Here is a 17,911-nt window from a genome sequence, read left to right as displayed (position 1 = left end):
AAAGTGATCCTTTTAGCGATTGGAAGCCAGTGTAATTTTTTTAGCAGCTCTGTAGCTCCAGATCTATGCTGGAGGCCAAAAATGGCTCTGGCCGCCGAGTTTTGCACAATCTGTAGCCGGGCCAAAAGATATTCCGGCAGGCCAAGATAGAGAACGTTTGCGTAGTCCAAACGCGAGCCTATCAAGGCCTGCACGATGATCTTTCTGTGCTACAGCGAAAGCAACGGAAGAAATTTCCGCAGCATCTTCAAGAGGCCGAAGCATTTGCCAGTCAGACCGATGATCTGAGGGCCGAAGGCAAGACCATCGTCTACCACAAAGCCCAGATTTTTGGCTTTGGAGGAGGCGGCGTCCGGTGGAAACATGTCAGAAGGCCACTAGGCCTTCCAGCCAGGATCAGGAGGACATCCCAAAAAAAGTAACTCCGATTTATCGGAATTACATTTTAGGCTGTGCCGTTGGAACCAGGCAAAAACAGCTCCCAAGCAGTCTCTGATCCTCGAGCCGTCAAAGTCCCTGCCCTTGACAGATGTAAAGAGCAACTGGGTGTCGTCTGCATAGGTTATGATCTGGGCACCAAAAGATTCCGCAACCGCCGCCAAGGGGGCCATATAGATGTTAAAAAGCGCAGGGCTCAAAATAGAACCCTGCGGCACCCCCACCGGCGGCATTTCAACGGAAAACGGAGGTGCCCAGACCACTTGCCGGCGGCCGGTCAGAAATGACTTAAACCAATTCAACACCGTCCCTCGAAACCCGATCTCCTGGAATCTTAAAAGGAGACCTTCATGGGGGACGGTGTTGAAAGCCGCCGACAGATCCAGCATAACCAAATAGGCCTTCCCTCCCGCATCTAGAACCTCTCTGATGGCATCGGTGACCTCGAGAAGAGCGGTCTCAGTGCTAAAATTCGTGCGAAAGCCCGATTGAGGGTCATGAAGAATATTATTGTTCTCAATAAAGTTGGAAATAGAGCTGTGCACGTACTTCATGGTCACCTTAGCCAGAGCAGGGAGGAGAGAGATAGGCCTGTAGTTAGCATGGATGAGGGGATCAAGGTTGGTCTTCTTGATCAGTGGAAGAATCAATGCATGCTTCCACGCTTGAGGGACAACACCCGAGCTCAAGGAAGCATTAAGCAAAGGGTTAAGTAGCGCATTTACAGCTGGCGCTATTTTCCCTAAACACTTAGCCGGGCAAGGGTCAGATGGAGAGCCGGACTTAAGCCGGGATAGAAGGTCAAGAGAGACCGTGGGAGACATCACCGGGAATTCCGACAAAAGTGGGCCTTCCTCAGTTATGGATATAGGCGGGCCAGATGTAAAGCCCGACGGTAGTGAAAGGCATGGATGTCGAAAAGAATCGTGGATAACTCTAATCTTATCCACGAAAAAATCCGCCAGCTGGCTGATCCAAACCTCAGTGTGCGTATGGAAGGGAGCACCAGAGGACGGGGAAGTAAATTCTTTAACTATCCTAAAAATCTCTTTGCTGGTACTCTCAGAATCGTCTATTCTACGCTCAAGGTAGACTTTTTTCCCTGCTAGGATATGCCTGTGATATAACTTAATGGCATTCCTAGAACTGGCTTTAAGATGAGGGTCATACAGGCGTCTCCAGGCCCTTTCGGCTTTCTTGCATTCCTGCCGCATTGCAACCATGGATGAGGTAAACCACGGGGCCGAAGCACGCCTGTCAGCCGACTTAGCCAGCTTTCCTGGAGCTAGCTCCTCAAAGATGGCACTCATCCACTTATGTACCGACTCAAGATCATCCTCCAGACTGCCGGAGAGTGAGCAGGGATTACGACAGAGCGCATCAGACACCATTTCGGCGGAGACCTGGTGAAAAGCTCGTGTAAATCCTTTCTGATCTTTCAATGCTCTCCGAGCAGTCATGGAGGCAAGAGGTATCGTAAATTTTATCAGAAAGTGGTCAGACCATAAGACGGGAAATCGCATCGACGTACTAATCGATTTCGTGGAGAAAACTTGATCGATGGTATGGCCCTTATTATGAGTTGGCCAGATAATATATGGAACCAACCCCAGAGGTGAAGTAGTATCCCACAGCTTAAGGGCATCAGGGTCTGAGTTGTTATCCATATGAATGTTCAAGTCACCCAGAAGAATACAGTGGTCTGATTTAAGACAGGGCACAGAAAGTGACACCTGCAGTTCATCTAGAAAGGGCCCCAAAGGACCAGGTGCTCTGTAAAGTAGAATCCCAGCAACCGATTGATGAGATGACAGCGTAAGAGCGAAGCCAAGTGCCTCACAATTAGGGATATTATCAATCGCAAAGGTGGTACAGGAGAAGAGTTTATGAACAACCAAAGCGGCGACTCCTCCTCTGCCAATCACTCTATCCCTCCTAAATATAGTATAGTCAGGAGGGATGGCATTAGCTAAATCTGGGCCAGAACTTTCTCCAAGCCATGTCTCAGTGAGAAACAGACAAGGTGGTTTAGATTCTGTCAAAAGATTCCAGATATCGAGGGAGTGTCTGCCGAGAGATCTAGTATTGAGAAGAAGGCAATCGTTTAGAGCAGGTGGTACAGCCTGGCGATAAGTGTCGGTGGTTGGAAAGCGCCAGCCACAGCCCAGACAGCCTCTCCTAAAAGCACGCCCTCCCGGAAAAATATGATGGCAAAGCGAGGGGTCCCTACGCAGAGCCAAAAGCTCAAGAGAAGAATAGGAAAGCATTTCAGCAAAGACACAGCACCTACCAGAAACCAGCGCCCGCCCCTAAACGCCTCCGAGACGCTGACGAGCGCAGACGGGCAGGACTCTGGCACGACTCAGGCGCAGGGAAGGCGCACCCGCTGCGCGTTGTGAAGAGCGTCTTAAGTAGGCGGCTCCAAATACCCCCGAGCGCTAGACTGCTCAAAGATGGCCGCCAAAGTCACCTCCTTACCCAAGGTGACCAATACGCATAGCATGTGTATCCAAGAAGGGATTCATGCTGCAAAACGAAATGATTGCTTACCAGTAGAAGTAATTTTGCAGCCTGAAGAATTTTTTGGATTCACATGCTCCCCACCCGCATCCCCGGAAGTGGGGGGGGGGGGAGCAAACTGATGAGGAGAACACCTAATGGCAGGCGAAATTACCAAAAACAAGAGAAGAAAAAGGAATTAAAAAAGCAAGAAGAAAAAAGAATCTGCAGATGGTGACCACGCACAGTAACTTCTAGGGTGTCATCTGATGTCACACAGGGGATGGACTTAACACCAAATTGTGGTCGACAATGCCCACAAGTAAAAAGCGAGAGAAAAGAAAGACAAACACGCTTCCGGACCCAACCACTAGATTGTGGAATAGATGCGCAGCATGTGAATCCAGAAAATTCTTCAGGCTGCAAAACTACTTCTACTGGTAAGTAACCACTTCATTTTACCCCCTAGTACTGTTTTGAAGGGCTCCCATATGGCATCCTACAAGATCATCTAATTCTCATTAAAGGTAAAATATTCTTCTATAGTAGGGATAATTTCTTGTCTGAGTATGCAGTCTGATAAGAGATGGTTGAAGCCTCCATCCCCTTAGGGCCTCTTTCTAGGACCTATATCTAAGTTGATGGACATTGATGCATGATGTGCGATGGAGATAAGACCTATGTCTGACTTGATTACCAAAGGCACAAATGTGTTATTGACCAGGATATTGTCTATTCGTGAGTGGATTCTGTGGATGTTTGAGAAGTAGGTGTACACTTATCTTCCTTATTGTTTACGCTATAGAGCCAAAGTCTTCAGATTAGTTTTAAACTTTTGGGAAAAGTCCCTTAAAGTCCCACGTTGTTAGAGGAATCTATCTAAAGAGCCATCCCAAACCAGTTCGCTTTTAATGTCTTCCTTGAGTTTTCGCCTCGGGTGGCCCATTTATCAAGAAGATCCACCTTTGTGAGCACCTTGTTATCCAGTGTTTCTTCCGAGGAGGCTTGGGTCACCAATGAAAAGCGGGTAGGTGAGGCAGCAATAAAGCTCAGTGGGATTTTCTGGACAGTATGCTTCGGTGTTATTCGCTCATTAGGTCACCCTTACTTAAAAAGAACAATATATTTGTGCTCCTTAGTAGTTTCATAGGGGGAATTCAGGCATTGTAGTTTTCATCTCCAGAAGTTATTTTCTGTCCTCCTCCCATAGTTTAAGGCTCCATCTAGTTAAGTGATACACACCACAAGTGTCAACAGTCAAACTCAGGAGTCATCATCCCATTCTTATTAATGCACTTTTATTCACATAAGTGTTGTGGCCCCATGTATAGGTGAACCATTGATTGCTTTTTATGTAGTTGGGGCAGCCATTGAATTTACCTGACACTATGTCACAATTTTGATGTATACCTTTTGTAAACATAAGAATATCAGCCATTGCCATTCACGTGGTCACTGTGCATGAAGACAGGCCACTAGTGGGACCTTTTCCCCTCCTCCAAGACCCGCTGGAGGCGAGGGTGGGGAGCTGTGTCCTTTAGACCACTTTTTAGATATATTTGTGCATTGCAGTCCTCCGGGATGCATCCCCCACTCCAGAAGCATGCAACCTACCAGTCCTGCATTGGTGGTCTTCTGGTGGGTTTCTTAGAGCCCCCCTCAGCCACCCTGTTGTGGTCCACGGCCTTCTCTTCTGGAATATCGCAGACCCAGGTGTTCTATTCTCATGTTTATGTGAGTTATTGATGGATTTAAGAGGTAATGGCATTGTTCTCTACTCTCTGGCTGTGTGTCACAGTGATAGCATTTGTCTAATGGGCCGTTGTATGAGACATGCTCCTGGATCCTAGAAAGGGGCATCTCCTGGACCCGCCACAAGGCTCTTTAAGGTTGAGGAGCTGCATACAGGAGTCGGGAAGCACCACCCTTGCTCTCCTTCTACTGAAGTATGTGGCCATTGAAGCCCTCCCAGGGATGTGTCTCCCACATCGTGGAGCACATGGGCTACCGGTCTAAGCTCTGGCTGCCCTCGGTCAGGTTCGTTAGACTTCTGCATAGCCATCCTGCAGTGTGTGCTCCTCTTTCAAAGATATTGTGGGCATGGGGGTCAGGTAAAGTTACTGTCCTCCTCCACGGGCCCTCGACAGCCCCTAGCCTGCCATGCCCACAATAGCCCCTAGCCTGCCATGCCCACAATATTTGTTGTCAGAAGTCGCTAAATCTCTGCATCGGTGATGGTGATATTCTTTTAAAAGAAAAAATATTAGTACAGAAATGTAGTGGTAAGTGTAGTTCAGGCAGTGGAGCTAATGGGCCTTCTACTCATCTACAGTTGACCAAGGCTGCTTCCACAGGGCACACACCAAAACGCTGGGACACTGAAGACATGTCTGTAGGTTAAAACCCAGATAAAAAGCATTAAGAGGTGAAGAAAGTGTGCCGGGGGGGGGGGGGGGGCAAGCATATTGGAAGATTTCATTTGTAACCTCAAAAGCTAATGTTTTTTTCTCTATGCATTTTTTCTAAATAATAATAATCGTTTTATAGATACTTGAGTTATTGTGTTTTTCTGGAGTTAATGTCATAATTAAATATGTATATACTTAAGGAACTCATTAGTGAGGAAAATTTCAAGTCAAACCAGTTCATCAAATTAAATAACAGACTTTTATCGAAATGGCTGCTTAAGTATCCCTTGGCATTCAGCACACGGAGACACGCGTTTTGGTAATGAAATGCACCCTAATCTCTAGAGAATAAATAAAGTCTGACCTAACACCCGAGGTGAGCAGCTTTCATGCCAGGAGAACTTTGCCATTACAGAGTACATCAATGTGTTGAAGCACACTACTTGCTGCCACATCCTCACGGGGCATACATCTTTACTACAAGAATGACTTCCTGTAGTAGAAACTCAGTAGGTGATATAGGTGAGTGCTTTCAAAACCCCTTCATATGTGAAAACTAAGTTGACTCCTCCCTCTGCCTACCCAAAGTACCACCGCAGTTTGGACACTCGTGGAATTCTTTTAAACTGGGAGATGGAAATGTAAAAAAAGTGGATGATTCCCATATGTCAGTGATTAGAAAATTGCTCTATTCCTTCTTTGATACTGAACAATAGTATGGATTTTTGTAATTTTCTCCAAAGTTTTCCCAGGATATTCATTAAAATCCATGCAGCCAGCAATTTGGTGGCCAGCTGCAAAAAAGTGCATGTACTTATCCATGGGGTATTTCTTTATAAGCGAAAGAGACCGAGGACATATACAGCATCGAAAACATTTATTTGGTAAAGCATAGCTATCCAAAGAACTGAATATAGCAGAAACAAAATGTTCGGAAAACCAGGAAAATAAAAACTAAAACAGCATAGTGACAATCCCATACAGGAGTAGATAATTCCAAACACATTGCAAACAAATTAGTTCTGCAGTTCAGGCTCAAGCAGGTTGAAAGAATAAAAGTAGGGTGCAGCACAAGTTTGCCTTTTGACAGTGAAAAGAAATAACAAAGCAGAACATAAGGATTAAGACAAGGTATACAGAGAAACCGAATGACATAAATGGGAAGGTGCCAAATAATGAATACAGATAAACACTAGACAAAGAAAACTACATTTTTTTGAGAATGAACAGTAAGTCAGTAAAGCTGTGCAAGGGAAGGTGAAATATGTGCCTTGTAAGTCGTAGAGAATAAGAGATTTGCACATTAATTTTTCAGTGTGGCGAAGTGCAGCAATAATCTATTCAGGAACGAGAAAGGAGAACAGTAGTAGAGATAAGAAAGATAAACAAATCATAGGGCTCACTCCATTGCTGGATCTTAATTAATATGCAAAGGACAATAGATACTGCCTCTCTCAAAATGAGCTGCCTCAGTCTCTGGGTTTTGTAGAGCTACTGCACTGGACCTCATTCTTATTTTCACATTCTCCTTTTGAAAATACTCGTGCACACTGTTTACAATAAACAAGGATCCGCTGAAAGCCTGTCCCATTGTTTTTTACCAAGCATTCATTGGATGTAGAGGACACCTGAAAAGTTAGGACTTGGTCTTAATTTTGAAAGCGTTTCTGCCATTTTCCCCCTTCTCGGTGAAGCAAAGGATAAAATGCTCCAATTTAGGCAGTTGTAATGGCACCTAATGGATAAGGCAAACTTGGTATTTGGTTCTTCCCCCATTTCTCCCTAACGTGTCATCATAAACTTCTTTAAAGGTAAGCCTGCCTGCCATCACCTGTTAGCAGCGTCTAAATTGTAAAAGTAGAGCTGAGGCCCAATGTTTTGTTCATAAGGTGACAGCTGGCTCTATCGGACGTTTGGATCTGAATACCAGTACTGCAGTGGTAACCAAACTTTTTCGACCCACGGCTCTCTTGACCAATTGGCTATTGCCCGTGGCTCCCGTCTGTTATTTTTTGGGGAAGTAAGCCTTGCTTCGGGAGTATTTGCATTTTTCTCCCTGAAAATGATTGGAATGAAGCTGATGAAGGTATTATGATGATATACGCAGGGTGTTTCCTATTACTAAGACTGCTCCTCTAATATATTCCTAGTAACACTTCTTTGCCCATGCATTTTTTAGAGTTCCCTCTCCAACTTTTTTATCCCACTTACAGTGCTAGATAACACCCTTATGCATGAAGGCCCCATTGTCAAAGTGTTTCTGCTTTGAAGAATATTTGCGTGCACTTCCATTTTTACCCATGTCCTACGTGCCAACACGCCTGTCTCAGCAGGGTGTCTCACAATTTTGTAAACCACATACAGCTTTATTTTGCAATCTCCTCCCAAATTGCCTCCAAATCAATGCAAGTAAGATAAATTCCTCTTTTTTTTTTTTTTTAAACGTCCCCCTTTCTTGCTTCCAAATGTTGCCATTATGCCGTACATGGTGTTTTACTTCCCTGGGCTCAAGGAGAGAGCAGGCATGTCTGGAAATGTGTGTGTACTGAGAGAAATGTGTACTGGAAGTACCTATGATTTAAGTACAAATGTCAATACTTAATAATACTTCGTGTGCTTAATAGACATGACAAATGTACTTTCCTGATAACTTACATTGATGTAAAAAACATTTGGGAAAAACCAGAACTATTAACGAGTCTAACAAAATAAATCCGGCATCTTCCGCTTACTTTGGGAGTGTTGAAACATGGGGATCCAGTGAAATATGGAGGTCATCTCCCTCGACATGCCATCAATTGAGCACAACATTTACAGCTTTAGGCATGTTACTTACAAACCATAAACATCATACTTTTAAGTTTAATTAGTTTAACTGAGGACAACAGACCCGTCCACATTAAATGCATTAAAGTGCTTGGCGCGCAGCTCCCCAGGCTAGGTTTGGCGGCTCCCCAGGGAGCCACGGCACACAGTTTGGGAATCACTGCAGTACTGCATAGTCTTGATTCCACCTCATGCCTTTTCAATTCACTACTAGACACTCCCTGCCTCTTTACCTCACCCTTGTAGGTACTTTCTCATACGAGCTTTTCCCGTTGCCACTGTTTTTCAGTGTTTCTTTACCCCCTTGTTTCCCTTTTCATGCTTTTCTTAGGCATGTGTAAAAAGGCTCTGCACCTTAAGAGATGGCTGGAACATCCAGGCATATTTCTAATGTGTTGACACTGTGTTGTATGTGTTTCTTGTTGGGCCGCCAATATTTGGAGTGCTGCAGGGCTTTGTATGTTACCTCTGTTGTTCAAAGGCACCTAAAGTCATTGCTGTCTGCTTTTGTCCAAAATCATGGCTACAAAAAGCCTGGAAAGCAAACCTTTCTGTTTGTTTGTTGAACAAGCATTAAACTCAGACACTCTAGGATGTAGGTGCTTATGAAAAGCCAATATTTTCTTCCAGGCCGTTGGAGAGTGCATTTTGCTTTCTAGCTTTAAGCTAGACTTTTCAGGACACATTCTATTGTGTGGTAAGGATTGATGAGTGCTGCCATCTTTTTTTGCGGGACCAAGGATTTAGAAAGTACAGTCATATGAGACGCAAAGTACCTACAAATCTTATTTATGTAACATTAGGAGTCCCTTGGCATTGGCAGTGCCCTATGGGTATTTACCTATTTATTATTGGTAAAGTGATATGGTTATGGCATCTAAACTACGTTATATATGCTTAAGAAATAGTAATAATTGCATGCACACTTTATGTACTATGTGTATCTCAATAGAATGGTGCCTTCTTTGTTATTAATGTGTGATACATTTGTAATCCCGCAGAGAAATGAAGAAAGGCAATATTGGAGTTGTATTAGGAATGGCGGTCAAGAGGCTTCGTGATAGCATTGGTACAAAAGTTAATTTTGGATTGACTGGCCAAGATGGGGTGGTTCATCCGAGCCTAGAGGTACTTAGCTTACATTGTCATCATTTGCAATATTTTATTAATATTTTAATTTGTACTGCAGGAGGCACTATACTTTGTTATATGTTTAAAAAACGTATGGTGCATCGTCCCTTAAGATATGGTGGGTGGCCCAAGTGTTTTCTTCTACTCCAGCGAACCACCACAACTAACTTGTATTCCACTTGCACAATTGAGCAACTGGCATTACACTTACAATAAACAGCCACATACTAGTAATTTCCTGAGGGTTTTCGGTACCTTGTTCAAGGACATCAAGCCTACATGTTGAGAAGAAACCCTTATTTTAGGTGGACAAGTACAGCAAATTTCTTCAAACTGGACTGAAAGGGTAGGGATCTTATTAGATCCTGCCCTCTGCTTAGGGATATCATAAGTTTACAGAAAGGATAATATTGGGTGGAAATTAAATTGGTATTTGAAAAAACATATATATTTTTATTATTAATCCCTGGAAGGTCGCTTATTTAAAATGATCTGGTGGACCACACCAGCACAGTGGTAGTCAACATGTCATGGTGTATTGTTTATTGCTAGTCAGACATGCCAGAGTAATTCACTGAAAGCATTTCAATGAATTATATGGATGCTGTTTCAGGATATCTCACAGATTTACGGAAAGTATGGAGGAGAAAAAAATAAAACAATTATGAGTCTCAGTCATTAATGTTAAACTTAAACCCCTTATTGATGGAATGTTAATTCCCATCATGTATAACAATGTATTCAATGAGCATGCAAGCCAGTTGAATAACATTCTCTACATGTGCTGCAAGTCTGCTGAATCTTGCAGACTGCTTAAAGGAATATTCCTTTGTAACTGTAAAAATAATTCTCTGTTAAAGGAGTCAAGGTTTATTGATTATTGCACTCCAGTAAAATCACAAAGCAGCTCATAAGGGCATTTTAAAAAGTGGGTATCATATAGTATAGTTGTGCACAAAAGAAACCTAAAGATTTTGTTTGTGTTAACAACAAAATGTCTCTCAGGCATGCCTGAACCATAAAATACCTCTAGTGTTTTGCCATTAGCTGAGTATCATATCCATATATCTGAAAGCCAGAATTGTCACCGTAATGAATCCAGTTGTGTGAGCATGTATCTTTCTAAAAGGAATTGGAACATTGAGGAGCTGTTGGGTTTTGCAGCTGACATGCTCCAAGGGCGAAAGAACCATGTTCACAAGTTTTCTGTTCAGTCCACCCCATATAAGAGGGATATCAGGCAGGCTTTAATCATTCTTTTCATGTCCAATATGATCTCCAGCATCTCCATCAAGTATTGATGTCAAAGGTCATCAACAATCCAGGAATGTCAGGACTATAGATTACCCCTGATCTCTCGTACAGCATGTTATTACAGATGTCCTCTAGTGCCAATTCGATTCTCTATGTAGGGTGGAATCCTGACTTATGCACATTTATTAACTCAATGCGCTCATTATGGTACTGCAGTTGCACCTGAACTGCACATTCCATACCCTTGGACAGCAATGGGAAATTTGAAATGGGCATGAAATTGCTTAGATCATCAACTGAGATCGGAAATTGCTTAGCAATCCTCCATATTGTTGGTGCCAGGAATTGTATTACTTAATCCTGGCAGAAATCTAAAATAAACCCCTGTCATCCTTCTTTCAATACCATTGTTGAATCTCATGCACTGAAACTAGTTTCACTATCCAGATGTCGTCAGTAGTGGGAAATCATTTGTCTAATGGGCAGTAGTGAACTACAAAAGGATTCTGGGAATGTGTTGTTTATTCTAAGACTACCCCACCTTGCTTTCAAAGTAGCAGGCATACTCAACAGTCTGAATCCCGGACAGTTCCAACATATCTTCTGTTTAGTTGATTAATCCCATGAATAGTTTTATATGTATGTTTTTATTACTCGGTTGAGCGCAGACATTGACATAGTGTCACATGTATTTCTTTACACTACAAATACTGAATTCAATGAGAAAGGTAAAGTGTCCCCATAGTGCAGAACACCAATTGAGAAAGTGTGCCTATGAGACCGATTTTCACACTTAAGGGATAAACAGGACAAAGGTGCACCCTGTTTCCCTAAAGTGAGACTCAACTGATAGTAACCATTGGACCCCGGACAGACTGAATTATCGGGCAGTCCATGTGAGTAGCTGACAGATCCTTTTCCTAAGTGGCTTGATGAATAGCATGTGACGTTGGGCAGACCTTGCTGCTGGAGATGTCGGAGCTCACGGTACGGATCACTGTCCATGGACGAAGGGACTTCAGCCTCTGGGTGAGAGCCCTGGTGAAAGTTTTGGCCTCCTAGTCGAGGATTCAGTGTGGCCCCCGGACATGGGGTAGGAGTGGCTAGACACCGAGAGCCATGGTAGGACTAGGATCTGAGGCAACATCTTGTGGGCAGAATGGTGAACAGCGTGGCACTGGAATAAAACTGGTGCTGGGCATCACACATGGAATATGTGGTGGTAGCGGCACTGGAGTAGTGGTCCAAGGACTTTCCGCTAAGTGCATAGGCTCCCCTGTGATGAACGGAGGCTGCCGGCAGTAGGTCAGTGTAACGTTGCTGTGTGTCTTTGCCCTTGGATATAGTGTGTGCCTAAATGTTGGAGCTGACATAATACTTTAGTGCTATAACCACAAGTTCTGGGCCTTTTATACCCTTCCCCGTACACGTCATGGCCCATACCATTTTGGTAATTCATGTTAGGGTTACAAATCATACTCCCCTCGCCTTAAGTACTAAGTAAGATGTTCCCAGCCCCATCACAACAATCAGTGTGGCGTGTTTGCCCAGAGGCAGCTGCCAGTTTACCAGCTCCCTCTCTCACACTACCTGCATGCCCGCTGCCCTCCCCTCACGGGCCCAACTATTTTCCTGTAAAAAACACAGTTGATGGACAGAATGTAGAACAATGTCATACATTCACCCCAGTACAAGGATCTGGGCCTAAATCCATCGTTTTTTTGCAGTCCACACCACCCTGGATTAGACACTGGCTATATGCAAATCAGCTCTGACCCTGTGCCTCATGGGAACAGTCCAGTCCGAACTACCAAGCCATGTCTTTCCCAGACCGGAATCAAGCATCCAAGGACCGGTTTCTGGCTATCAGCCTTCATCAGCCTGGATAGCTTGACTCCAGTGGTGTGGAGAGCCTGGGACTCACGTCTGAGCATACCCAGCCCACTCGGGGTGAAAATTGCAAAAAACACAGTTGATGGACAGAATGTAGAACAATGTCATACATTCACCCCAGTACAAGGATCTGGGCCTAAATCCATCGTTTTTTTGCAGTCCACACCACTCTGGGTTAGACACTGGCTATATGCAAATCAGCTCTGACCCTGTGCCTCATGGGAACAGTCCAGTCCGAACTACCAAGCCATGTCTTTCCCAGACCGGAATCAAGCATCCAAGGACCGGTTTCTGGCTATCAGCCTTCATCAGCCTGGATAGCTTGACTCCAGTGGTGTGGAGAGCCTGGGACTCACGTCTGAGCATACCCAGCCCACTCGGGGTGAAAATTGCAAAAAACACAGGTTTTTGCAATTTTCACCCCGAGTGGGCTGGGTATGCTCAGACGTGAGTCCCAGGCTCTCCACACCACTGGAGTCAAGCTATCCAGGCTGAATGAAGGCTGATAGCCAGAAACCAGACCTTGGATGATTGATTCCGGTCTGGGAAAGACATGGCTTGGTAGTTCGGACTGGACTGTTCCCATGAGGCACAGGGTCAGAGCTGATTTGCATATAGCCAGTGTCTAACCCAGGGTGGTGTGGAGTGCAAAAAAACGATGGATTTAGGCCCAGATCCTTGTACTGGGGTGAATGTATGACATTGTTCTACATTCTGTCCATCAACTATGGTTTTTGCAACTATTTTCCTTGCACTTTCCTCAGTGTTGAATCCTTTTTCGGCCCAACTCCTCCTGTCTCGCCACAGACAGCACTCCACTATCTGGGCCTCCAAGCAGCAACAACAAGCGCCCCCTTTAATAGTACAGCTTTGCACGCAGCCCTAAAATGTGAAGTGCAAGAATTGAGGAGGAAGACCTTTTCTGCAAGGTGTTGTGCTTGTGCCACCTGTATCTGTTACTACAAACTGTATCCAGGTGCACACTGCATACCAAACTATCAGCAGACTACCCACAGGGAAGGTGGCAACACCATACAACTAAACGAAGCAAATAAGTTGAACAATAATGGTAACAATAACCACTTGCTCATTTCAGGGTCTGGTGCTAATGACCACAACTACAAAATCTTTAGGCGCAAAGAGAAGTGATTGTGGCATCTGCTCTCTCTAGATCTTTTCCAAAGTTGGAAGTTTGCATACAAAATCTCTATAGTGCGTTGTAAACTGTCTGAGCCAATTAAGAGTTGCAGAGCATCTGAAATCAGTTCAATCACACAGAGTACTCCGAACGCCACAGGCACTATTGTTAAAAAACAGGAACAGAAGTCCCTGGAAATCGTCTCATATGACTTTGCGACAGAAGGCTAGAAGCTAAGACTAATGCCTCCTGGATTGAGTAGTTCTTTTTTTAACATAAATTAGACTTCGATATTCAGTTGAAATAAGGGCAAGATGAGCCACCTCTGTGCCTCCGGAACTTCCCAGAACACCTAGTATCCCCCAAGAAGTACTAACAGGAGTATCCTCCACTCTGGCAGAAAATAATCTGGACTACATGGAGAGGGGCAAGCCTGACAGAACTTTCCTCAACAATTGACCTCTCTCTCCACCTCTAGTGATCACTACATCACCCTTCAATCGATTTTACGTATCTACACCTATATTACAAATCTACAGGAACTGTGGCACAAGTGCACCAATCAAATGACCCAGATGTATGCTTTGTAAACTGGAAAGCCTCCTCCCCATGGGCTACAAAGAGTCCCTTACGAAGCGAGCTAACTAGCTTCCTACTGAACCACTCATGCGCCAAAATGTTGGAAATAATTAAACAATCGATTGCAGACCAAATTGCAGGACCAAACACCAAGAGAACACGCACACAATATGACAGTCAACTTATAATGGCCTCATGTCCATGAATTAATACTTGTTGGCAGCAAATAAGACGCAAACATAGCAATTGCACAAACTCGAATTACAAGTTGACCTATGCAGTTTCTGGCTAACACAGTATCTAACACTGACTCAAAAATTACCAATTTAAAATAAAGGGTCTTGTGCAAACCAGGTATAGCACTAACTGTACCTCAATAGCTGACCTATTATGCACACCTTCGGAGCTATTAGCACTACTTGTGAAAAATGTAAAGCTTACCAAGAGTTATAACTCTTACCAAGAAACAATTGCAGAATGGAAAGAACCGCCTACGGCCACCCACCTTGGCAAAATAGGAGGAATTAATTCCACCTCGCTCTTCAGCGCACCGATAATGAATGAAGCCACCAAAGACAACACCGACCCTCCTTTGGGTAAAGATAACTACCAGGAGAGTCGAAAGATAGTGATCTTGTTGAGAGAAGGACACCGTCACCTTATCTATGGTACAAACTGGCCCAATGAGGCATTCACGCTAGTCTTTTGAAGGCAATTATTTCCTTGTAATGCAATACATGGGTATGTATTGATCTTGGCAGTGAGAACATGACAACACATGACATACCCACTAAACGTGGCTTGCAGCAAAGCTGTTTACTAGCACCTATTTTGTTCAATCTCTAAGCAGCTAACTTGAGCCAAGATATTCCCAGTGCTAAAACACTACCCTCATAGATCGATAGGCATGCACCCCCTGTACTATGCAGATGATCTGATCATCATTGACCACACAAATTGGAATGCAGCAACCACTTAATCTACTAAACCTATACAATGCTCTTAACAAGCTTACCACTAATGTCGGGAATGTAACAAGCTTACCACTAATGTCGGTACTGTAACAAGCTTACCACTAATGTTGGGAATACAAAGGTTATATTTGGTATATACAAACATATATCTAAACAGACCTGGAGACTAGGCAAACAGAAGATTAATAACACCTCAAAATACCATTACAAGGCAGCCTGGTTCACTAAGAGCATTAAGGTTAATACCCCTCTTCAGTATCTTACACACAAAAAAATAGTCAGCAGCCTTATTCAGGCTGTGCAAATTAAACACACACTTTATCACGTGGCCGTTGAGGACATTGTTAACATCACTAAGTTAGCATGAGCCCTGCAGCCATTATTCAGCTTTGCGCACGTTACTACATGGCTTTATTTTTGCGAACGACTTTGTTCGTGCCTTTTCATGTGAGAACTGACTTCTGTGTTCGTTCTCTGCCTGTTCCTGGAGTTTAGTCTGAACATTGTAAGCAAGATCGATAAATAATGCCCCTTGTTATTCTGTTCTGGTCAGGCCCTAGCACCTAGACAAAACATACCAATGCAGCTGTTGTTGGAAACTCCTACTTTGATATTATGGGGATACATGCTTAGGGGGCACACACTTGGAGAGGGACCTTTCCAGGGAAAAGAACGAGACCGCACCTATGATGCAGAACTACCATCTATAGACTAATGTGTGGGCTCTGCTGACAAAGCCCAGAGATCTTCTGTTATATAACAATACGTTCGAGGCATGTGGGCTGCTGAATTCATATCTATAGCATGGATCGCCGCCTAGTGTTGGGTCCGGATGATTGCACATTGTTGTCCTGGAAGAGTCTTCGAAGTATCACGAGATAGGTTGCTCCTCCCCTGGACTACAGTGTGCATGGGCATCGACTCCATCCCCAGATTGTTTTTTTCCGCAATTGGGTTCGGATGTACTTTCGTTCTCTCAGTTCGGAATCGACAATATTCTCGAGGCCCAAAGGCCTTTTTGTCTCTATATCGTCGGTATTGTTTGCGTTCGGTGCCCGGTTCTGTTCGGACTCGCCTTCCAAGTTCAACATCCAGGGAGTCGCGTGACTCTTTGGAGCTCGAGGCCCAGTCGACGCAGCAAGACCCTCGACGACACGACATGGAACGGAGCCCGTTCAAGAAGTGTCCCGTGTGCGGATCGAAGTACCCACACATCGACGTCCACCCGGTGTGCAACAAGTGCCTGTCGCCGGACCACGATGAAGCCAACTGTATGGCTTGTTCCCGGTTTCGTTCGAAGAAAACGATTCGGCTTTGGCGCGCTGGAGGCCCGGCAGTCGGCCCCGGCACCAGTGGACATCTTCGACAGCGAAGAAGCAGACGAACACGACGTTCAGCTGCAGATTTCACCTCCAGCGGAAGAAGTCGACTACGACTATCAAGTGAACGTCGAAGGCCTACCTGTACAAGAAGTCGTCGACGAGGTAGGAGACGACGATGAGGCCTATGGGGCCATGGAAGATAGCTCAGAGGACGAACTATGCCCCGTTCGAACACTTACAAAGGCTCAGGTCGAGGAATCGCCTATCGGCCTTACCCAAGACCTTCTACCAAAATCCACGGCCCCGCCTCCCGGCCCGGCTACGGACACTTTGACGGAGCCGCCATTGAAGAAATCGAAACCGAAAGTGAAACCTTCGGTGTCCGCACAACCTAAAGTGGTTCAGGTGCAATCGAAACCGAAACCTTCTGATCCACCGTCGACACCCTCGTCCTCCGAGGTGTCGGGACAGCCCAAGCCGAGGAAGCCTGTCGACCCGGCAAAGTCAGTGAAATCCGTCCAGCCGAAGCAAACTAAAGGCGTCGAGCTGAAGCCCAAAAAGGCCGTCCAGACTCCGTCAAGCAAGGGCGTCGAGCCGAAGTCCGGATCGGGCGTCGAGCCGGAGCCAAGCAAGGGCGCGGCACCTAAGGCAGCAAAGGGCGTCGAGCCGAAGACCGGCAAGGACATCGAGCCAAGGGTTGGTGCCCCTAAAGCAGTTGCCCAGGACACCAACACGGGCAAGCCTCGGACCGACCAGCCAAAGTCATCGACGATCGAGTCTTCCCACGTTGCTGGACCGAGGTCGTCTGTCGTATCGGCGAAGCCGTCCGCTTCCTTCACGAAGCAGGTCTCGGACTCCCTCAAGCGTATCAGGGACAAGGCCTCGGCGGAAGACCCCAAAACGCCTTCCGCACCGAAGCAGTCGGTCCCCACCTCCAAGTCATCGACGCCAATCCTCTTCACGTTGCCGCCGAAGGTGGCACCGAAGGCCTTCGCACCACGGGCGGCGCCCGAAGCGAAAACCCACAGTGCTGTGGGGTCGACGCCTACTCTCCCGGCTGGGGGCTTGACGCATCGACCACCATTACTGGAGGAACAGTCGGAACGTTTCATCGATGCCGACACTGGGAAGCTTACGCTTTACAAGCAGAAAATTACGGCAACGACGCCTTTGGAGTCGTATACCATTCCTTTGAAGCGCAAAAGGCCTGCTTCTGAATCACCGGTCTTGGTCGAACCACTGACTCCTCGGACTCAAAGAGTTGCCACGCCCTCGCCAACTTATTACGATGCCGAGGATGCTGGGGATCAAGATGAGGAATACAGCTTCCCGGCCCACACAGATCCTGATGCACAACAGGACGCATGGGTGGACACAGGTGACCAGGGGGATCAGCAACCCGCCCTCGACCCTCAGATATACAATATCAAAACGTCTCCCACTGAGGAT

The 17,911-nt window shown here is 45.4% G+C and overlaps 1 protein-coding gene across 1 annotated transcript in view; it reads left to right on the top strand.

Annotated features, from left to right (window-relative positions):
- The window catches only part of ACAD9 (acyl-CoA dehydrogenase family member 9), a 360,785-nt gene that overhangs the window by 253,409 nt on the left and 89,465 nt on the right, over positions 1-17,911 (top strand). Inside the window, exon 14 of the mRNA XM_078661437.1 lies at positions 9,173-9,299. Coding sequence (XP_078517563.1) covers positions 9,173-9,299 — 127 coding nt within the window. The remainder of the gene's footprint in view (positions 1-9,172; positions 9,300-17,911) is intronic.

The sequence above is a fragment of the Lissotriton helveticus genome, chromosome 9, assembly GCF_964261635.1.
Source record: "Lissotriton helveticus chromosome 9, aLisHel1.1, whole genome shotgun sequence".
NCBI lineage: Eukaryota > Metazoa > Chordata > Amphibia > Caudata > Salamandridae > Lissotriton > Lissotriton helveticus.
This window is presented reverse-complemented; position numbering and strand designations above follow the sequence as displayed.